The sequence below is a fragment of the Panthera tigris genome, chromosome A2 (genome assembly GCF_018350195.1).
Source record: "Panthera tigris isolate Pti1 chromosome A2, P.tigris_Pti1_mat1.1, whole genome shotgun sequence".
In the NCBI taxonomy this organism is placed as follows: Eukaryota; Metazoa; Chordata; class Mammalia; order Carnivora; family Felidae; genus Panthera; species Panthera tigris.
Window position 1 is genome coordinate 155,170,521 of NC_056661.1, and position 23,918 is coordinate 155,194,438.

Here is a 23,918-nt window from a genome sequence, read left to right on the forward strand (position 1 = left end):
GGGGGTGGTAAAGAGAGGCTTAATTTTTTTTTGCCATTATTTATCTCTTTAAAAAAATTTTTTTTTACATTTATTTATTTTTGAGACACAGAGAGCATGAGCAGGAGAGGGGCAGAGAGAGAGGGAGATACAGAATCAGAAGCAGGCTCCAGGCTCCGAGCTGTCAGCACAGAGCCCGATGCGGGGCTTGAACCCACAAACCGTGAGATCATGACCTGAGCTGAAGTCAGACGCTCAACCGACTGAGCCACCCAGGCACCCCTATTTATCTCTATTTAAAACTAAGTGGCCAAATGTTGCGATGTGTCCAATGTTAGTGATCAGAGATATATCTCATTAGGAGTTGAATAGACCGTGGTCTCTGTAGTTCCTGCTTGTGTATCAAATCTTATGAACTATTTCTAGTGTCTCTGAGTCATGCCTAAGTGTGGCCATTATCTTTTACTGAGACAGTTCATCATCCCTGGTAATTCTTTGACACGTAGTTACAAATTCAACAATAATCTTTTTCCAAAAAACGCAATACAAAGGACTATTTGCCTTCACATGTAAAAAGTCATGCTCTTTTAGTTTTCCATGTAGATTATTTGAATTTATGTATTAATAACATCCAACAGATTTATTTGGGTTTAGTAATAGAACTCTTCTCTTCCCTACTCCTCAAATCAAGTGCAGAATCTGTATTTTGGATGACACAGTTCCAGGCTCCGGGCTCTCCATTACACAAAAAGCTATAAAATGGCAAGAACTCTTGTCTGGATATTTTCTGAGATCCTGGTTGATGACAAACTCCCCATTTACTGTTGAGAGATTAAAAATACAAGGTCAAATCTAATACTAAGTCTTTTAGACAGTGAGAAGGTACCTATTGAAATAGCCTCATTAGGTGGCTTGTCATGGGAGAATTTATATTTCCAAGGACCTTCTTGAAAGTCAGAGAGAGTGAACTACCAGTAACCGGTGAACTCTCAGACAGAAATACTTTGTCATATGCAATAGGAAGCATAACTGGCCAGACCCTCTCTCTCAAAGAAAAAGTAATTAGGAGGACACTCTGGGAGAAATAAGTTAGATCACGTATACACAAAGACCCCAAATCAATCAACATAATTATAGCAAAAGTTTAGAGGACAATTAAAAGGACTCTTGTGGGGCACCTGGGTGGCTCAGTCGGTCGAGGTCGTGATCGCGCGGTTCTTGAGTTCGAGCCCCACCTCGGGCTCTGTGCTGACAGCTCAGAGCCTAGAGCCTGCTTCGGATTCTGTGTCTCCCTCTCTCTCTGCCCCTAACCCACTCGCATTCTGTCTCTGTGTCTCTCAAAAATAAACATTTAAAAAAAATTTTTTTAAAAAGGACTCTCGTGGCTGGAACAATGTCACAGGGAGTTTAATTTGCTAAGAGCCTCGATGAAACATTACATGTCTTTCCTCTTTGCCACCAGGAGAGGAACAAAGGAAGACTATTTGCAGTAGAAAGTTCTTATATGGTTCTTAATATATGTTGGGCATCCCTCTAGAAGCTGAAAACAGTCAATTAGTACATTCCATTTTACAGACAAGAAAATTGAGGAAGAAATGTGATTTTCCAAAAGTCATACAGCTAAGAAATGATGGAAGGGAGATTCAAACACAAGAAATTTGGCATCAAATTCTTTTTAACCACTTAAAAACTACTGCAAACAAAATTAAAAATCCAGATTTACTCAACTAGAGAAAGAAAGCGATTTTCTTGGGAGAAGTGCTAAAATCTTAGGAGACTTCGTATTCTCGTGTGAAATGAAAAGGGAGTCTGGAGGGCTAGGAAAGACAGATTTAAGGGGAAAAGGGAAGGCATTGGGGTTCAGTTGCTCTCAAAGGAGTTCTTGTTTCTGAGGCAGATCAGATAATTGGGCCCGAAGAATCCTAATAGAGGAAATAGTACAGGACCTCAGGGGACACATTGGAATGTCTCCCCAAAAGACAGGATGACCTTCAGAACCATACCTGTAAGAATGGCTACATATGGGGGCGCCTGGGTGGCTCAGTCAGTTAAGCGTCTGACTTCAGCTCAGGTCATGATCTCGTGGTTTGTGAGTTCGAGCCCCGGATCAGTCTCTGTGCTGATAACTCAGAGCCTGGAGCCTACTTCAGATTCTGTGTCTCAGTCTCTCTCTCTGCCCCTCCCCCACTTGTGCCCTGTCTCTCTATCAAAAATAAATAAAACGTAAAAAAAAAAAAAAAAAAAAAGAATGGCTACATATGATCTGGATAGTTCCGACAGGGAGGCCTAAAAGATCAGTTGAAAACACTAAAATTATTCTGTGAGTCCCAGCTATAGTCTGGCCTAAAAGACATGTCTATTATGTATAAAATATATAAATAATTTAAAAAACATATTATAAATATAAAATTATGAATCTTAGCAAAGTCTTAGGAAAAATGGGGCATATTACAAAGGAAACAGGCAAAACATGAGAATACCTTGTAGATAGGATTACTCAGCAGAGGAAATTGAAGATATGCAATATTTGTTTTAATGGTGCTTGTCTTAGAAGACCCAGACGTTGTTAATGTCACAGATCTCATTAGGAAGGATCACAGAGATAACATCAAGATTATATTAGAAAGATTTATGACTTGGACCAGGATCAAACATAGAATTTTGAAAACATATTCAATTCCAGTGATTATTACTAACATCACTGTGTTTGAGAAGGAACAGGATGAATTTTCAAAGCATTTTAAACTCCTGGAAATTCAACCCAATCTTTCTTACAGGATTAGGTAAGAGCCGAGGGAAATAAAATGATTACATTTGTATCGTTCTTGTAGCAATAAAAAGGTGTAATGGAAATAAATACGAATCAGATCCTGGAACATTCCATATTTGAACAAGAGAGTCAGCTGATGAAAAAAAAAAAAACAACTGGATTGGACTTTCCTGGTCCCTTATAAGGAATTGTATAATGAAAGTAATACATATCAGATTCAGGGCATCTCTGGGATTTTATTACTGGTAGTTCATTACGATGTCATTTCATTGTGGCATCATGGGAAATACGGCAAGACGGATTGGGGAGGGAAGAGAGAATAGAGAGCTAGTTCTCAGTTTTTCAGCCAGTGTGGACTTGGAATTAATTACTATACTGTTGTGAACCTTTTCCTGTCTTCCAAGGCCCAGCTTAATTGCACAGCCTTGGTTCCAGGAGGGTATCCTAAGGAGCAGGGATGATATTGGGGGAGATGCCTCCAGGTGCGAGCAGAACTGTCCTAAAAGATGCTCATTTCTTGCTGCTCACCGGCAAAGAGTTTGCATATCAGGCACCTTTATTCACCACTCTCTTTTACGGGGGCGGTCCTCCAGAGCAGTGCTCCCAGTTGCCACCCCTCCCCTCCCTCTTCTCGGTGGCAGGAGAGCAGAGCTCGCCGAGGGTGACTTGGGAAAGGAAGGACCTGAGCAGGCTCAGCTCACGGCCTCCAGCTTGGCCCTTTGTATTTGTCAGCCTGTGGGGAAGACACGTTCTGTTTTCCTGCCTTGAAATTATAGTAAAATTAGTAGGCAGACCCAATTCAGGAAGTAGGAAGTCAGGGTGATGGGCCGTTCAGTTTAGGGGAATGCTCGCTTGCCCGCGTAGCTGCGCTCTTCAGTCCTACCTGCACCAGCGCCAAAGCTGCAGTTTGGTTTTCAGTTTCTCTGACGTCAATATCTCTCTCTCAAATGTTTTCGATCTTAGAAACAGGGGTTAGTATTTCCGAAACCCCTAAAAAACCAACAGCTCTAACTCCGCCCTACCCCTATAGGCATGGGACACAGTATAGGGCACTTTGGATCCTGACCAAAAAAAAAAAAAAAAAGCTCATTTCTAGTGACTCTGCCCCACTGGCCGCCAGGAGGCACTGTGGTTCCACTACCACTCAGCGGCTCTGGGGGGAGCTGGGAGCGCTGCCTAACAGCAGCGGCCCTTAGTGCGAAGCACTGGCTTGGTAGCTGAATCGTGAACCTGATTTGCAGACACCGGGTGAGTGTCGGAAAGAAGACGAGGGCGCAAAGACTTCTATTCTTGCGCAGATGGGTTAAGACCAATAGGGAGCATGGGACTGCAGGCAAGTTGTGAATGGCCACCATACACAGGGGCCACAAGTTCACACCCCAGAGGTACCAGAGAGTCCAAACTAAAGTAGTTTTCGTGTGTGTTGAGCAAACAGACACTGTGGAGGAGTAAACAAGCACATAGGATTCCCATCCCCTCCCTCCCCGGACCCAAGTCTCGTGGACCCACAGAGGTGTGTGTTTAGATGGGTCAGAAGTAGACTGCAAAGATCACGGCCGAGTTTCTGTTGAGAGGGCCCATTCCCTGCATAGGGACAGGAGGGCAGGGCAGGGTTCATTTCTGTGACTACGTAATAACGGAAGCCCCTTCCCGGTGGCAGAAACGCCTTGATAGAAAAGAGGATCTTGTTGTTCTCTAAGTTGGTACAAATCATCAAGTCAGCTCTCTGCTATGTTACTGAAGAGATTTAGGAAATGAGCCCCCAAGGCCATCTGTCTCTGCTCTGTGGGCACCTCCGAGCCAGCACAGGATGCGGGGGCGAGGGGCTGCGCGGATAAGACTGCGTGTCCTGCTAGAAGGAAAACAAAGCCGAGTCAGGAACATCAGAGAAGCTGTTGACATGCACAGTCCTCTAATCCCAACCTGGTCCCAGCCTACTGCTGGGGATGGCATTGGGCAGGGGGTTAAGGCAGGGCCCGGAGGAGGATGGCCACAATGTGCTAAGTCGAGGGGCTCTGAACCTTCAGAAGTCCACGAATACATTGACAACACCAGGACCTAGAGTGACTTTAGGTCTGACTTTTCTCTCGACCAAGGATCAGAGTATTGAGGAAGGAGCTAACCTGCTCACCCTCTGAACTTGTTACATGCTCACAGCTTCTCTGTTTTATGACCTTGTGTCTCCCAGAGGAGATAGATCCTGCACAGGAGTAAGAAAATCCCCGCTGCAATGCTATGCCCTGATCCAGGATGCTTCCCATGCATCTCTGTCAATATTGCACCTCCTAAGGTCTGTATGCAGCTCTGACTTCTTCACCCCCAGGCTGCAGGATGCTACCCAGAAACAAGTAAACACAGGACTGGGGAGTGAACGCTGCTGATTCTCTTCTGTTAAGAAAGTTTTACTGTTATAACTTCCAAGTGGCTAATCATACCTTTCTCTCTCATCTTGACATATTCCCAGTTTGGGCAATGGGAGGAGTGCAGCTCTGTGCCAACAGCAGAGACCTGGGAGCAAACGTGCTCCACCTTCTCCATGGACAGAAATCTTATCACTATTCAAACCCCCAAAACCAGGTCATTTTCTAGATTTGCATCCCCCCCGCAGAAAGAGTTAGTTTGTGGGTTGGCTTAGTATAGGGAGAGAGACAGGCACTCATTTTTGAGGAACCTTTAGGAGCTGAGGATTAACCGGGGACACTTTATTGTGGATCTTCAAGGAGAACTAAAGCCCTCATTTATCACACACAATCCACACCAGTGCCTGAAGGATTAGCACAAATCTGGGCTTCACCACAGAGAAGTCAAATGGGACCCCTATGTGTGGAAATGCAGAAATACTAGCAGCACTGTGATGTGGGCGGGGGGCCAGGGATCACACAGCACAAGAGCATTGGTCTCTAGGCTTCACCAAGAATAACGTCTTCACAATCCTGTCTCTTCCCAGGGATTCCATTTAGGCTCCCCCCCCCCCCAAGAGCACTGTGGCCAAGTCAAAGTGCTTCTTCGCAAGGATCTGAGGCAAAGCCCTAACTGAGCAAGGAACGATTTTGACTTTGTGTTTGGTATCACGATAGGGATTGCCCACGAGAGGAAGAAGAAAAGTACTGAGATCTGAAAAGTAATTTATTTTTTTTAGTGTTTATTTTTGAGAGAGAGAGAGAGAGAGAGAGAGAGAGAACACACATGGAGGAGGAGCAAATAGAGAGAGAGGGAGACACAGAATCACAAGCAGGCTCTGCACTGTCAGTGCAGAACCTGACGCAGGGCTCGAATTCACAAACCGTGAGATCGTGACCTGAGCTGAAATCAAGAGTTGGACGCTCAGCTGACTGAGCCACCCAGGAGCCCCAAAAAGTGATTTATCGATGTCGGAATCCCGAGTACTGGTGGCACACCCAAGTGGAAATATCCAGCAGATGGTGGATACGTGATGTGTCTGGGAGGGGAGAGTGGTGGAGGCCTGGGCTGTGGGAGGTATAATTGAGGAAGGTGTTTTGAATGAGCCAATCACATCCTGGGGTAGTTATGATCGAGTCCAGTCAATCCTCTGTAGAGAAGTCATGCTCACTTTTGGAAGGAGGTCCCATGAGCAGTGACAGAGAGCAATATCGCTGTCAGGCCATTCTCTACTGTATGGAAATGGGAGGGGTTAGAATGCCCCGCCCCTCTGTTCATGCCCACAGGGGCTTCATCTGGGTGAAGCCCCCTCCTGGCCACCCTGCCATGGCCACCAGGCTCCTCTGCTGTCTGGCCCTTTGTCTCCTGGGAGGAGGTAAGTCCCCAGAAATAAACAATCTTCATTTTTAGATATCTCCGATTACAATTCCGTTTATGTCCCTTATTCTGCCCCCAAATTCTGTCCGCTTCACACAGAGCCCACAGATGCTACAGTCACCCAGACACCTAGGCACAAGGTGGCAATGATGGGACAAACAATAACTCTGAGATGCGAGCCTATTTCTGGTCATGAAGTCCTTTTTTGGTACAGACAGACCTCAGTGCAGGGACTCAAGCTGCTGATTCACTTCAATAATCAAGCCACTATAGATGACTTGGGAATGCCCAATGGCGGCTTCTCGGCCAAGATGCCTGACAGATCATTCTCCACCCTGGAGATCCAGGGCACAGAACCCGGGGACTCGGCCACGTACCTGTGTGCCAGCAGTAAAGACACAGCGCTGCAGAATCACCCCCTCCCTGCACAGAAACCCCCAGGTTTCCCCTTCTCCCTCCAGCCCCCAGCTGTCCTTGGCCGTCTTTCGAGGCTTCCCTTCTCTCAGCACAAGGACGTGAATCTGGTGTTCTACATGTCCCCGGGGAAGGCAAGAACACATAAGTAGAAAACTTTGGGTAGGAAGACAATAGGGGGTTGATTTCTGACATTCCTCACAAATTCTCGCAGAGGATGACTGAGTTCAAGACTGAGGGTGAATGTCACCCACTGGGCTTTCAAGTGATTAAGTAAACTCACAACTGTGCCACAGCATAGCCTGAGTTCTCTTCAGTTAGTGATCTGTACTCCTCCCGCCCCCCTACCCCCCGCCTTTGCCTTCATCAGAATGGTTGACCTAGAGTGGTTATCTCCAGAGAACAACCCGGCCCTTCCCATTTCTTCCAACCCTTCTCATTCTCAGTTTCCCATAACAGTCTTCCTTAATTGTAGTAAAATTCCTTTCCATAGTCTCATTTATTTTAACTTTTCATTTAAAAATAACTGTGGGGGGGCGCATCTGGGTGGCTCAGTCAGTTAAGCATCTGACTTCAGCTCAGGTTGTGATCTCACGGTTGGTGAGTTCAAGCCCTGCATCAGGCTCTTTGCTATCACCACAGACCCTGCTTCAGATCCTCTGCCCTCCTCTTTCTGCCCCTTCCCGGCTCTCTCTCTTGCTCTCAAAAATAAATAAACATTTTAAAAAAATAAATAATAAAAATAACTATTCACAGGAAGATGCAAAGTAGATCAAAAGGGTCCAGAGACCCGTCATCCAGTTTCCGCCAATGGTTAGATCTTACATCATCATTCTAAAGTTAGCAAGACCATGACGTTGACATTGGCTCCATGTGTGGAAGCAGTTCTAAGCCATTTCTGTCACATGTGTAGGTTCACACAGTCACCACTGTAGTCAAGATACAGAACTTTTGCAACACTACAAAATCTCCCTTTATAATGTCACACACACACACACACACACACACACACCATCCGTAACCCCTGGGAAACACTAGTCTCTACATCTATAATGTTGTCATATTGAGACTGTTGAGACTGTCTTACAGGTGGAATCATATGGTTGGTGACCCCTGAGATGGGCTTTTCCCCTGAGCGTATTCCCTTGAGATTCACCCAAGTTGCTGCATTTAGCAATAATTCATTTCTTTTATTGCTGAGTTTTGTTCTGGGGGCATACGTGTACCAGAGTTTTTTTCACCATTCACTTATCGTAGGACATTTTGGTTGTTTCTAGTTTTGACTATGACAAATACAGTGTCTATACATAAACATCTGTGTGCAGGATTCTGTGAGGACACAAGGTCTCATTTCTCTGGGATACTTTTATGCCCAGGAGTGAGGTAGCTGGATTACACGGTGAGTGTGTTCTGACTTTTTTTTAAATTTATTTATTTAGAGAGAGAGAGAGAGAGAGCATGCAAGAGTGGGGGAGGGGCAGAGAAAGAGAGAGAAAGAAAGAGAGAGAATCCCAAACAGGCTCCATGCTGTCAGCACAGAGCCTGACACAGGGCTCGATCTCACGAACCCTGAGGTCACAACGTGAGCTGAAATCAAGAGTCAGACACTTAAGTGACTTCGCCACCCAGGCGCCCCAAGTGTGTTCTGACTTTTTAAAGACACAGCCAAATTATTTTCCAGAATGGCTGTACCATTTGACACTCCTAGAGATTCATTTTTCATCCAGTGATTTCAATTTACATGCGACATACCATTTTATTATTTCCACAACAGGTGTGCAAAGGACCAAAAGAACAGAAAATCAAACGTGGTAGATTCAAATACTCTTTTCTTTGGATGTTTTGGTACGCTTCTCTTTAGAATATTTGAATTCTTTCTATCCTCATCCAACTGGGGATCTGCCTCTTCAGTGCAGTCATCACTCGTTGCGGCTGTCTGATGCAGGGTCAGCCGTTCAGAAAGCTGTGAATCCACTGCTGGCCACGTGATTCATAAAAACATCAAGTTCCCAATGATGTCTCCTCCGACATGCTTAGTTCTACCGGTTCCAAGAGTACACACTGACTTCTCTGGGCATGTTCTTGCCAGAGACAAGACCACATACCTTTCTCTGGATTTTGCTTGGAATTCATAGACATTGCTTGCAACTCATTCTGCTTGTGCTAATTGTCAAGCTATTTTATACAGCCATTCCAATGGCAGCCCACGTACACGTAAGATTGTAATGTAGTCAGCAATGCTTCGGTGGCATTTGGCTTTAAGAAGTCTACGTTTGAAGTTTCGCTGGAAATTTAGGATCACGTGAATACTGCCCTATGACCACAAATCTATTGTCATAGTCGGAGATTTGCTGTTCCCAGATCCTGACCTCCCAATGGAAATGGAGTGGTGGAAAAATTCGTTCCTCTTGCTGGTATTAATCAGTGGCATTATCGGTTTCTGTGAGTGACCCTCATCAGCACTGAGGTCCCTTTTGCTTTCCATTGTTGCTTCTCAACTATTTCTTGTTTCTCCTACCTTAAAATTCCCAGCATCTTGAGTGGATTGCAGCACCTAGATGATACTCAGTTTCTTCCTTTGCTCACCCCAATAATCATTTCTTCCAATGCATCTCAGATACTCACTTCCATTCTTCATATCCTAGTCTTGTAATTACAAATAGTTTGAGTTGCCTCCAAAATCAATCTCTCAAACATCCTAGTCTCTCCCACAACCTCCTCTCATCCCATCCTTGGTTCTACCCTGAAGCCACTCTTCAGCCCCATTAGGAACTGTAATACGTCATATTTCACTTCTCTTCTTTCCTTCTACCATATTACTACTTTTCATACCTGGAGTTGGGGGTGGTGTCTACTCTCTGGATCTTTGAGTGGCACAGAGAATCTGAAAGGTTCCTTACTCTCCCCAAGCAGCATTACAGTTGCAGACTGTGTCTTGAAGCCTGTAAGGCCATCTGAACATAGGAGGCCGTAGACTTTTATTAAAAGAATTGTTGTTTTTTATTGCTTGTTAGTTTCATCCATCAATCATAGTTAAACTTTTTTTTAACTTTATTTATCTTGCGAGAAAGAGCATGAGCAGGGGAGGAGCAGAGAGAGGGAGAATCCCAAGCAGTCTTTGAGCTGTCAGCGCAGAGCCCATCACAGGGCTCCATCTCACAAACTGTGAGATCATGACGTGAACCAAAACCAAGAATCAGATGCTTAACCGATGGAGCCACCCAGGCACCCCAATCATAGTTAAACTTTTGATGACTACAAAAACACTAAGAAAACATATGTTTACCTAGAATGTATGATCTGATCGCATTTATGTGTATGTGCTTCACCTTACAGGCACAAAGAAATTAAAAGAAAACCAAATAGCATGTTTATTTATTTTGTAGGGATGATCAAGGCAAACTGTCAAGGGGAGATAATTTGCACAATAATGCATAGTATGTAAGGTTATTTAAGAATAATTAAATCAATAAAACCCCTTATTGAAGTTTATATACGTTTGCATGTTTGTACAAGGAAGGCAGAAGTGGTAAAATGTACCACTGATTATTTAGGACAAAGCTACAGAGGAAGAGCAGAAAGATCATTACCCTTGTCTTAGTCCATTTTTCTTTCTAAATTTGAAATACCCTTTACCTCTACATGATACATAGGTAATCTAAAAAGAAAAAGAAATTCACCAGTTAGAAGAAAAAAGAGAGAACTTATAGGCAGAGCAAGGAAGAGCTAAAGGTATAGGAACTTAGCAGGTTTCAGACCAGATCTAGGTTTTCAATGCCCATATAATAGAGATGACACAGGACCTATAATAACAAGTCTTACATTAATCCTGGAGTCTCAAAATGGTCACAGCCTTCACAGACTAAAAGTGTTACAACCCAAAGACCCAGAAATGCAGTTAGAGAATTGTGTGTTTGGTCAGGACATTGAGTGCTAGACAAAAGGGAGAAGTTAGCAGAGAAATTGAAATTCTGGACTGTGTCTCACATGTTTTGGAATAAAATGTTGCCAATGTTGTGTGAAATGGAAACCACACACTCAGAAACTGAGAAAAAGGTCTACAACCATTGAAACCCTTGGGGACCCAAGAGTAAAAAATTCAGTATGGCCCTGGAGTGGACTTTTCTTCCAACCCAGATGGATTAACAGGAATCTGATTTAACCTGCTCAAAGCAGCTAAAACAAACAAACATAATACATGAAACAACAGTTTTCAAAGCATTATAAATCAGGCAACAAAAGACGGTGATCCCCAAGAGATGAGAAATAACCAATATGAGCTCTATGGCCATCCACCTCACCACCTGGAGGGAGGCCATGATGGGGCCCAGGAGAGGTGACCCAGGCAGAGCATGGTGAGCTCCCTGATGTCAGAGTTCAAGTTGGAAATACAAGAAGTGAAAGAAGGATGCTTGTAGATACTTTTCTACTGGCCACAAGGAGGCATTATGGTGTCACTGATAGCCAAAAATTGTAGAGAATGTCTTTGGCATTCTATGAAGTGTGGATATAAACAGAGGATTGCAGGGCTTGACTTCTGTATTAAGATGAGGATAGTTTGTTATCAACAATAGCCAAAGTATGGAAAGAGCCCAAATGTCCATCGATGCATGAATGGATAAAGAAGATGTGATATACACACACACACACACACACACACACACACACACAATGGAGTATTACTGGACAATCAAAAAGAATGAAATCTTGCCACTTGCAACTACGTGGATGGAACTAGAGGGTATTATGCTAAGCAAAATAAGTGAGAGAAAGACAAATATCATATGACTTTACTCATATGAGGACTTTAAGACACAGAACAAATGAACACAAGGGAAAGGAAGCAAAAATAATATAAAAACAGGGACGGGGACAAAATATAAGAGACTCTTAAATATAGAGAAGAAACAGAGGGTTACTGGAGGGGTTGTGGGAAGGGGGATAGGCTAAATGGGTAAGGGGCACTAAGCAATCTACTCCTGAAATCATTGTTGCACTATATGCTAACTAACTTGGATGTAAATTTTTTAAAGAAAAATAATTTTTATCATGACAAAAAGAAGAAATGAAATAAAATCTCTCATCATTAAAAAATTTTGGGGGACATGAATAGACACTTCTCCAAAGAAGACACCCAGATGGCCAACCGACACATGAAAAAATGCTCAACATCACTCATCATCAGGGAAATACAAATCAAAACAACAATGAGATACGACCTCACACCAGTCAGAACAGCTAAAATTAACAACTCAGCCAACAACAGATGTTGGTGAGGATACGGAGAAAGAGGATCTCTTTTGCATTGCTGGTGGGAATGCAAACTGATGCAGCCACTCTGGAAAACAGTATGGAGGTTCCTCAAAAAACTAAAAACAGAACTACCCTACGACCCAGCAATTGCACTACTAAGCATTTATCCACAGGATACAGGTGTGCTGTTTTGAAGGGACACATGCACCCCCATGTTTATAGCAGCACTATCCACAATAGCCAAAGGATGGAAAGAGCCCAAATGTCCATCGATGAATGCATGGATAAAGAAGATGTGGTATATATATATATATATATATATATATATATACACAATGGAGTATTACTCGGCAATCAACAAGAATGAAATCTTGCCATTTGCAACTACGTGGATGGAACTGGAGGCTATTATGCTAAGTGAAACTAGTCAGAGAAAGACAAAAATCATCATGACTTCACTCATATGAGGACTTAAAAAGACAAGACATGTGAATATAAGGGAAGGGAAACAAAAATAATGTAAAAACAGGGAGGGGGACAAAACAGAAGAGACTCATAAATATAGAGAACAAACTGAGCGTTACTGGAGGGAGTGTGGGGGAGGTGGGCTAAATGGGTGAGGGGCACTAAGGAATCTACTCCTGAAACCATTGTTGCACTATATGCTAACTAATTTGGATGTAAATTAAAAAAAAATTGGCATAAGACTAGGGAAAAAATGAGCAGATGATTTGATCTTGCTATTGTTACACCTCCATTTTCACCCTGCCATCCTGACTCAGACATTCCATCTTGGAGAATTTAGTTCCCACACACAAACAATTTTGTTTCGGTGCTGTGCTTAATAAACATTGAAATCAGAAATATACGGGGAAAAAAAAAGATGAGGATAGTTTGCAGCCATCAATCCCATCTGTGATGTAGACAGCAAGACACAAAGACGTTATCTCAACGGGTTTATAAATGATACTTTAGCAAAAACTATTCTTATGTTGAGGAACCCCTGAACTGCTTACGGGGTGTAGGAAATGAGGAGTGAGACAGAGAAGCCTGGATGAACGTGGGGCAGATGTAGGAAAAGGGGCAAATGAGGTAGCACGGCATCTGCTCCATACGTGATCCAGCCAAGCCCAGGTCCCACTGCCAAGCAGGAAGCTGTGTGTAACATCACAAAAAGGAGTGACCCTTGTCTTGGTGAAGCCAACGGCAGACTGTCATCACAGACAGATGTACCTATCAGGGACCAGGTTCTCTGAACTCCCATCTCTCCACCCAGAGTCAGAGTCTAGAAGACACAGACGCCCCATTCCTGTTGTGGCCCTGCCATGGGTCCCCAGCTGCTCTACTGTATGGCCTTTTGTCTCCTTGGGGCAGGTGAGTCCTGGTCAGAAAGGAAATCTTTGAGAAAGTGATCTTGTCCTCAGTTTTGTATCTTTATTTTACGGCAGCAATAACAGTCTCCTTGGCTCTGTCTCTGTATTTTCTTTCTCTCTCTGCAGGTCACACGGGTGCCAGGGTCATCCAGAGCCCAAGATACCAGGTTACCGGGATCGGAAAACAAGCGTCTCTGAGCTGTTCTCAGAATCTGAATCATGATGCCATGTACTGGTACCAACAGAAGCCGAACCAAGCCCCAAAGCTGCTGCTCTACTACTATGATTCAAACCTTTACACCGAAAAAGACACCTCTGATAACTTCAAAGCCAGCCGGACTAACTCTTCTTTCTGTTCCCTTGACATCCTCTTGGCTGGCTTCGAGGACACAGCAGTGTATCTCTGTGCCAGCAGCAAAGACACAGAGCTAGGGTGTTACCTCTCCCCTGATCATAAACCTCTCTGTTTCCCAGATCCAAGATCCTTCGACAGACCACCCTCCCACCCTACAGCAACGGTAGGATGTGGGTTTATGGCTGTCGTCATCTCATCTCTACATAGAAGTTGGGCAGAAACCTACAAAAACCACTGACAGTTATGCCAAGAGTGGAAAAGTGGTTACATTAACCCAACATACAGTTTGTGTTATTTTCCCAGGATCACCTTAGTTGCCCATTCTGTTCTCTTCAGTAGGTAAATAGGGACTTTTTTTTAGGTAGTTTTTTTTTTTTTTAATATAAGTTGGAGGGGCACCTGGGTGACTCAGTCAGTTGAGCATCCAACTCTTAATTTCGGCTCAAGTCATGATCTCACGCTTCATGAGATTGAGCCCAGTGTCAGGCTCTGTGCTGACAGCTCAGAGCCTGCTTGGGATTTTCTCTCTTCCTCTCTCTCTGCCCCTCCCCTGCTTTCTCAGGCTCTTTCTCTCTCTCTCTCTCTCTCTCTCTCAAAATAAATAAGCTTAGAAAATAAATAATAAAATAAATAAATATAATTTGGAGACATAGAAATACGACAAGGGGCCGGACCAGGCAAGAGATGGCCTCACTGTCATGAATCCTTGCCCTAAGGGAAGAATGTGCCCTCATAGGCATTGCTGCAATCTCACGGTTTTCTTATTGAGTAGGGAAAATTAGAACTGCTAAAAATTTGTGCCAGATTCAAAGATGAATGAATTGCCTAGGACATGAATTATTCACAATGCATTTAGCTATTTTGCATGATATAGATTTGCCTATAAACCACTTAAGTGGCACGTAGATAGGACACATATCAAAACCCAGCTGCTGTGCTTTAGAAGATATATTAAAATTACTAGATTTGCCCTATGTTTTTAATATTAATAAAAAATATCAAGTACTGCAGTTTGTTTGAAGCAAAAGGGATTTCTGGAACGTATTTGAACAGCTTTCTGAAAGCCAGTATGTATCTTATGGCCTTTAAGAGACTGAAGTATTCACGATAACCGATCGAAAAAATACATGTATCATCAGTGCAAGAAAGAACCAGCATCCGCCAGCTGCGAGATGCCCGCTTCAGAGGATAGGACGAAGTCCTCGTTTTAATTCTGAAGAACACAAAGATATTCCTACCAAGCAGTGATTTATTACATCTCCTCATAGAGTCATCAACAATGCCATATGCTTCCAACTCTGTAATCAAGAGGCCAAGAGGTACCACCCAGTACCTGATTTGATAACTAAATGAAATTCAGAGAATCTAACCACTGTCATCCAGGCCACCCACCGTCATTACAGTGTTCTGCTTTTCCTCTCTCTTTTGCTCACCACCGTCCGTACTCTGTTCCTCACAAGTGTATCTCTATGCTTCTACCTACATTTCAAAACTTTCTTCTGTAAAATGAGATGTTGGGGTCAGATCTCTTTCTTCATTTGTGGCTCCATGATGAGGCTTAAGAAATTGATGCGTCTTGAGCTAAACAACAAAATAATCCAACCCAGGGGCAGGTTAGAGCTTCTTTAGGCAATGTAAATACCCAACATCCACTTGAATAAAGGGAGGCGAGGAATAAAGAGCAAAGACTCACCCCATTCCAGGCTCAGATAACAGCTGAGGCCTCGAGACTGAAGATGAAGTCCTGCTCCTGGTGACCATCTGATCCTCATACCCAGCCGGGGGAGGAGGAGGTGGAAGGGGGTGGGATTTGCTGTAGCGAAGCAGAGCAGCAGAGAATCCCCTTGTTCTCTAGCAGGTATGGTCACCCAAAGTGCGAGGGCACACTTAGGGAAGGAGAAAATGAAAATATTTGGAGAATCTGATAGCAAAAACCAGAAAACATACACAAGGGAATGTTGGATGCTCTGGGAGTTTAAAGAGAGTTGGGGAGCAAGCGTGAATGTTGTATTTTATTTTATTTTATTTTATTTTATTTTATTTTATCATTTCATTTCACTTCACTTCATTTCATTTCACTTCACTGTGGCCGGAACACCTAACATGAGATCTACCCTCTTAAAATCTTGTGTAATGTGGTGTGTGCATACAATGGTATGTTATTTAGCCTTAAAAGAGAACAAAATCCTGCCATACATGACCTTGAGGACATTATGCTGAGTGAACTAAGCCGGTCACAGAAGGACAGGCACTGGATGATCCCACTTATACAGGAAGGAGGGCTTTCTTTCTGGGCTCATGGCTCATCCCAGCCTCAGCCTTCTTTGATCTCTCCCACTTATGCTCAGGGCTTTCATTTCCCAACAGCCAAATGAGGACATCTTGTAAGAGCAGAACCTTGTGAAGATCCAGTGCCATCAGATGGATTTACAGGCACCAACTGTTTCCTGGAACTGACAGTTCCTTCAGCACAGATGACTACTGACTGTGACCCCTATCGAGGCCCCACACCCACCTAAGAAAGAAGCATTATTTCAGGTCCTCCAAGAAGTAGATGCCAAGGCGGGTCAGTCATGCAGGAGACGTAGCGGAGAAAATGGGACAAAAGATGGAGGAGGCTGGGAGGCCGTCAGGTCGCGGTGTGGATCCGACCCCTGTAAGGAGAGAGGGAAGGAAGAAGGAAAAGAGGAAGAAAAAGGGAGGGAGGAGGCAGGAAGTAAAGTAGGTCTTGGGCTACAGCACAATTCCAAGCAAATCTCAGCCAGGCTGGAGGGTCCTTAGGTCAAAGCAGAGCTATGCAGCTCTGTGACTTCCCTCCCCCCATGGACGGAAACTCTGCACCAAGCCTCCAGAGCTGGGGCTAGGGACACTGGCCCACTTCTTCTGGAAGGACACCGTTGCGCTCTGAGGGGTCGCTGGGTGGGGTGGTAAGCCCTGGTCTTTTTGACTCGCGTCTCCCACTGTGGAACCTCCACGCTATGAGCAGGCCAGAATGAGGAAGATTGGGGCCTAGCAGTCTTGGCCTGCTGTTTCTGGAATAGAGGGTCTACCCCACGAGTGGGCGCTGGGTGGAGAAAGGGAGCCCAGACCCCTGAGCTGCAGTTGCTATGGAAAAGAGTTTCTGCATCACGGAGCTGGTGGGGATGAGAATTGCTGGCAGCCCGTGCCTCCTCAGGAAAAACTGCGGGAGCCCTGTGTCCTCCTCGACCACATCTGCAGAGCATAGAGCGTCCATCACCCTGAGCTTAGGTTGATGCAGGAGGCAGAGAGGCTCAAATGCCATCGAGTCTCACTGGCCCCACTGAGATTTCAATTTTCTCCAAGAAGTGTTTCTTCATTCGCCGTATGCTCTTGGGACAATGTTCAGAGGCTTTAAACGGTTGTGGTTTTTTAAACTTTATTTATTTTTGAGAGAGAGACCACAACTGGGGGAGGAACAGAGAGGAAAGGAGAGAGAGAGAGAATCCCAAGCAGGCTCCGCGCTGTCAGCACAGAGCCTGAGGCAGAGCTCCAACTCACGAACTGTGAGATCATGGCCTGAGCCGCAATCGAGAGTCAGACACTTAACCAACCGAGCCACCCAGGTGCCCTTTAAATCATTGTTTCTAACTTTTCAGAAGTTATGTTTGTTTGGTTTTTTTTTTTCCTCTGGGAAGAGGGTATTCAAATCTCGTGCTGCCATTCCAGAAGCGCATCTCACCCCCAGTAAAACTGTACGTGAACAGGTGGCCAGCCCTGGGCTGTCAGTTACCACCTCCTGCTCTAAACAAATTTTGTCCTACTGCAAAAGCATGGCCACTCTGGGGATGCTGGTGACTCATTTCTGGGGTTCGTCTCTGGTGCTTCTTAAAGTTTCATCTCACACAGACACGGGTTCCTGTTAGGACGAAACTTCATTACGATCCCTCTGAACATTTCCGGGGTTCTTTGGGTATCTTCCACCTCCCTGGTCGTCCTCCTCGTGAGTTCCACTTGCTGTGTTGCCTCTAACATTCAACCTCTGTCTCGTCAACTCAGAAAATTTGCCATGCTCAGTGTCTCCCCCTCGCCATCTGCAGACATCGTCCTATTCCTTCTTGCTTTAGAAAAATCCCAGTCCTGAGCTGCCTGTTTTCCAGCGACCGAGTACTGTTCTTTCATCCACTTTGTGTCTTTGTGAAGACCCACTTTGTGTCTTCACTTGTACAGAGCAGCGCACACGAGACGCTTGGGTTCTGTGAAGTGATCACGTCACAGAGTAGCTGGTAACGTGGGGGAGGCAAAGCCTCAGAGAAAGCCACCTGCCTCTCTTTGGTCCTGATGCTGCCATGTGCCTCATATTCACCTGCCCGTGGTCCTTTGTCCCCTGAGCGCAGGTAAGCCCCTTCTCTGAACTCCTCAGCCCCCCACCCCCCAGCTCTCAGCCTTTGGTTCCTGTCACCAGACTCCCTCCGGGGCTAAGCCTCCAACTTCAGTCTGCTTGCTTCACAGGCCCCCTCGATGCAGAAGTCACCCAGACTCCAGGACACCTGGTCAAAGGAAAAGGACAGAGAGCAACAATGTACTGTGTCCCGATAAAAGGACACAGTTATGTTTTCTGGTATCAGCAGATCCCGGCAAAAGAGTTCAAGTTCTTGATTTCTTTCCAGAATGAAATCGATAAAACAGGGATGCACAAGGAGGGATTTTCAGCTAGGTGTCCCCGAAACTCACCCTCTCGTCTAGAGATCCAGACTACGGAGCTGCAGGATTCAGCCATGTATCTGTGCAAGCAGTGAATCCGCAGTGTTAAATATTAGCTAATCTTAATACACAAACATCCTGGGCCCAGCTAAGGAAGCAGCTGGCATATTAGGGTGGAAGGAAATAACAGAAACTAACTACAGCTAGCTTAAGTCAAATGGGAATTTGTCACAAGGCTACGTGTATGTCCTATAGAACCCAAAACAAGAACACAGCAATTTCTCAGGAACAAACTGGAATGAAATCTTTGGGACCGTGACATGGCTGATTCGACAACTCTTATTTCTTTTTCCACATTTTTGGCCCCATTGTTCTCCCCGTTAGTAGAAATTGTCGTTTCCAGTTTTTTGATCTCATAGAGCAAAAGACTATAGATCGAGATGTCGGTCTTCCAGGCACGTTGGGAAGGACCAACTTGACTTTCTCTCTTGTAAGACCACAAAGCCTAAAAACAGAAAACAAACTGATCCTGTTTTAGTTAAGAACATGCTCTTGGAAAATTCAACGTTAGCCAAGGGGGTCAGTTGGAACAACATGGCATCTGGAGGCCTATCACTCTGGCCTTATGGATCAAAGATTTCAAAGACAGGAATTCTCCAGTTAGGGGCAGGACACCCAGTGGGTGTCCATCACAAAAAAAGTAGTGCCGGAAACAGAGAACCTAGGAAAAAAGAAGGAATGTGAAAGGGGATCAAGATCCTTAGTTTGTCAGACCAAATGAAGACTCTGGTTAATTTGTTTTTAAGGAGTTAAATCCAGGTAATACAAAAAGCACATTAATTTTCAGTATGACAATTCAAACCTAAGTCACTAATTAGTAGGAGCTAATTCTATGGAGCTGAGGGAGGGGACAGATTAACCTCAGCGGGAAAACACCTGATGTGCAGACAATTGAAAATTGATGTGCAGACAATTGAAAATCCCGTTATGTGATCCAAATTGTACAGAGGGACAATGCATTCAACACCAATGGGAGTAAAGGAGATATTATGGCGTCAACTGTACCTTGGAAGGTTATTGCAGGTACATAGAACAGACATAGAATTCAAAATACGTCTGTTAAAATTTGATGATCCATCCCGTTTATAAAACTGTTCATTTCCCCACCACCTACCACTCAGCTTTAGAGAAGTTTATATATTCTCTCTAGTCATGTCTGTTCTTATTTCAGTATAAGCTGAACCTGGTTTTCTTACCCCCAGAAGTCCAAATTTACTTCATCTCTCAAACAAACATCATTCTGACCCTTTGAAACAGAAGCTCTCAACTTCCTGGTGTATCCAATGTTATGGCTTCTAATTTCAGGTTCTCTTTCCAGCACTCAAATGTGAGTCCTCCTTAGTGTCCATTTCTGTTCCTCTCTAAGTAACAACACGCAATCCATCACCCACACCTTTGCTTTCATCACAGAGGAATCATTGCTTCGGGGGCCTCTTCAGCTTTTTCATGGAATAGTCCCATTCTTATGAAACTATTCTCCTAAATATTAAAACTATAAACTTGCTGGATCGAAGGCTTGTTTTCATTCCTCTGCCTACTTGATCTTTTTGAAGCATTTGACAATATTGACTGTCCCCTAAATCCTGGAAACTTCTTTTCCCTCGACGTCACTCACCTCACTTTCAATTAGGTTTCAATTTCCCACCTCTTCTTTTTTGTACATGGAGTTTCCAGAACTTAAGTCTATCCATTAGTTATTCCTAGTCCTAGGAAAATTCTTGTTCTATTTAAGTTTTAACATTCTAATCTAACTCATTAAGAGGTTTTCTCTTTTGTTAGTTTGGGATATTCAAAATGTCTACTCAAAGGGATTGAAACTGTTGTCTGAAACAACTTCTTTCTTCGGTATCACCCGAGGAACAGGTTACACAGGTATAATCTAGGACAGGATCAGAATTTCGAGTCAAAATTTCCAGAAGTGGGTTATAGGAATACATTTCATCTTATCAAGCCCCTGGTGGGGTTTTGAGAACTTCTGCCAATCTTTATAAGATTGGTAAAATAGCAACTCTAGCACGGTGCTCCATCATTTTCTTCTTGTTCTTACTATTCTTACTCTCTTCTCCCCTTTTCCTCTTCCTCTTGTGCCTTCCTCGAACATCTCTTTTCCTAAGAATGCTCAAGTGGGTTTGGAGCCTGTTTACATCATCCATGTACCAAAATAAACATGAGGTCATACGTTTGGACCAATGATCCCCTCTGTGGAAGGTGCCCTGAGACTGTGGGTGTTCCCAGGGACTGTGATTTCATGGCTAGATTCTACCTTGTGGGGCTAAGGGAACCCAAAACTTCCATTACTCTCTGCTGCTGTCCATCAGAAACCATTGCTGGGGAAGCTTGTCCTGCCAGTGATCTTGCCTTGGACACCTGGGGGCAAGTGAGCTTGGGAGTGTGTGGGAATTTGTGTAGAAGATGTTTTCCCAGGCCCACTCTCTATGGTTTCCGGCTTCTCCCACAGGACACACAGACCCGGCAGTCAGCCAGATCCCCAGCCACGGGATCACAAAGATGGACAGAAGGGAATCTGAGATGTGATCCAATTTCTGGTCATATACTTGTTTACTGGTGCCCACAGACTCTGAAGCAAGAGATGGAATTTCTGATTTCCTTCCGATACCAAAACACTGCAGCTGAGTTGGGATGCCCAAGGAACGACTTTCGGTTGAAAGACCCAATGGGACATATTCTATCCTAAGACCCATCCTGCCGCAGAGCGGGGGGACTCAGCTGTAATCGCCATGCTGGTGGCATTGGAATAGTGCAGGTGAACCAGTTCTGTCCAGCGTGCAAACTCACTGGCTCTTCTCCTCTCCCCTGAGCTCTAGGGAGGCATTTGAAAAGGCCACTTCTCAGTCTTGTGCTTCAGAAGAAAGAAAGAGGCAGGTGGATAGTTGTGGCTCCATGTGCAAGCGGGAGAGGGCAAGGCTACAAATTAGCTCTTAAATTATCATAGTGGGCATGCCATGCTTCAGGACATGGGCTTCGGAAATGCCTAAAAAGAACACAGAATTGGGTAGTCTGTGGATCTCAAGTTCAGAATAAAGCCCCCATTCCCTCCCCCAAACTTTTTTGAACTACAGAAACTGGATATTTGAAGTTGATATTAACTTACCAAAACTCTAAGAAATTACTACTGATTTTATCTCAAACGTGACCCCTCTGAAGACTCTTTCCCTCTACAGACACGAATGACTTCCTTGTTTGTGGAACAACAGAATGTTGACTGCTAGAGATTTATTCTCCTCCCTTTGTCACAGATCTGCCTCCCCCACAAGACTGACTGTCTCTCCAGGGCAGTGATTCAACGGGGAATAACGTGAGGGAACAGCAACCACAAACCTCTAGAAAGGAAGGAAACAGGAGAAACACTGATTAGTAATCCCCATTCAGAGACTCTTCAGGAAATTCAAGTCTCAAATCCAGGGGATCATGGATTTTGACTCTGTGATTTCGTACACTCAGTGGGTCCCTTCTCTCTCTTGGAGATCTTGGATCCACAGACAGTGGAAAGAGAGTCAGGATACCTGCTTCCTAATCCAAACTCTGGCTTTTTTTTTAAACTGTAAGGTGTTGGCAAGTGCCCTCTTAGCTCTATGATTCAGTTTTCTCCTCTTTAAAATTAGCAACTCACACCGTTTGCTCTCCAAGATTTGACATGAGTATGACTCAGGATATATCTCCACGTTTCTCACACGTGTGACCACCGGGGATGTCGCTACCATCTGGCAATAACTGAGGAAACTGTAAGTGTAGCTAACACAGATCCAGGGAAGATCTGGTTGGAAGGGGCATTCTAGATCATCCCTGTATGCCCCAGCATTGATGTAGTCTTGAAATGAGATCATGACAAAAAAATGGTCAATTATTTCCTCCCATCCCCCCTACTGCTGCCCGATGACAATAAAGGCGAGCGTCAGAGAGTCGACCATGTAGAGCAGTCAAGCGCTCTGGGCTCCCAAGACAGCCCTGGTTCAGGCTTGCTGTTCTGGCAAAATTATTAATAGCATGCTCTTTCACATATTAACGGGTCCCCGGTTCAGAGTGTAAACTAAGAAAGCTACTGTTGATGATGACACAAACCATAAGATCTCTGTGCTGAAAGAGATGTGTAATAAAATTGTTTATTACTATTGTAGTGAATTTTGTTATAGAAAATGTTATTCAGACTTATAGCTCAAACTATGAGGCAGACTTCACTCAGGGGGACTGCCGCAACGGGGAACTGTGGTAGGGGAGACGTATTGGTCTCAACTCCAACTCCAAGCAGGAAAAGTGAGTTTATAGCCAAGAAGCCGGGAGGGGGAGTGGAACTGGATGGAGAATTATGAAAAGGAGACGTCAGGGTAAGGGAGGATTCTGGCTAGACTATCCTAGCAGAACTCTTGCTGAACGCCCTCCAGGATGATCAGAAATCATCTGGGGGATAGTTGTCAGGGATAGGAATTTGGTATTACATCAAGAGCACTCAGATATTGAAGGTATGCTGGCTAACCACCTTAGCAGGATTCTGACTAAAATTAGACTCTTGAGGACTGCCCAAGAATGGGACCAAACAGAAAAAGGGGAGAATGGACTCTTGAGATACAGAATGGACAGAATTTTAACTCTTATCCATTATAGGAGATGAAGGAGACTAAAAATAACAGAGTAAGAATAAAAAGACGGTCAACAAATCTAGAAATCAAAGATGAAAGAGAATGTTCAACAAAAGGTCATTTTGAAATAAGAAACATTTGAAGCATCCACATGAATATCCTTAAAACTAAAAGAAACTCCTTTTCTCTCTTTCCCTGGCGAGTGGTCTTGCCCAATACCACCTCACACTTCAAGGCTTACACATACACATTCTAATGCACATACATACCCATGCCTAGGAAGACATCCACGTAGAGGTACACGTCGGCTTTTCCTCCCCAGCAGAGGGCACCACCAGATTTAAAAAGCAGTCTAATTGGCTTTATTTTCATTAACAATTTTGTCTTATTACCACCCCCATTTAACTAACTTGTTATATCCAACAAGAATACTGTTCTGGAGAAGTAGAAGCTAATCCATATTTCCACTTTTACTATTAAGGGACATATAATTGCCAATTAGAGTTTCTCAGGGAGCAAATGCATCAAAATAATAAAATATCTAAGTCTAAATTTAACAAAAGAAATCAAAAAGTTGTACACTGAAAAGTGCAAAACATTGCTTGAAAGAAATTAAAGACCCAAATAAATGGAAAGATATACCATGATCATTGATTGAAAGACTTAATACTTTTCGGATG

The 23,918-nt window shown here is 44.1% G+C and overlaps 1 gene segment (V, D, J or C); it reads left to right on the forward strand.

Annotated features, from left to right (window-relative positions):
- The first annotated feature begins 13,457 nt into the window (after positions 1-13,457).
- Positions 13,458-14,128, forward strand: LOC102966391. The segment is given in 3 exon segments: positions 13,458-13,567; positions 13,693-13,999; positions 14,041-14,128. Coding segments are annotated over 3 exon segments (444 nt in total).
- The last annotated feature ends 9,790 nt before the right edge of the window (positions 14,129-23,918 follow it).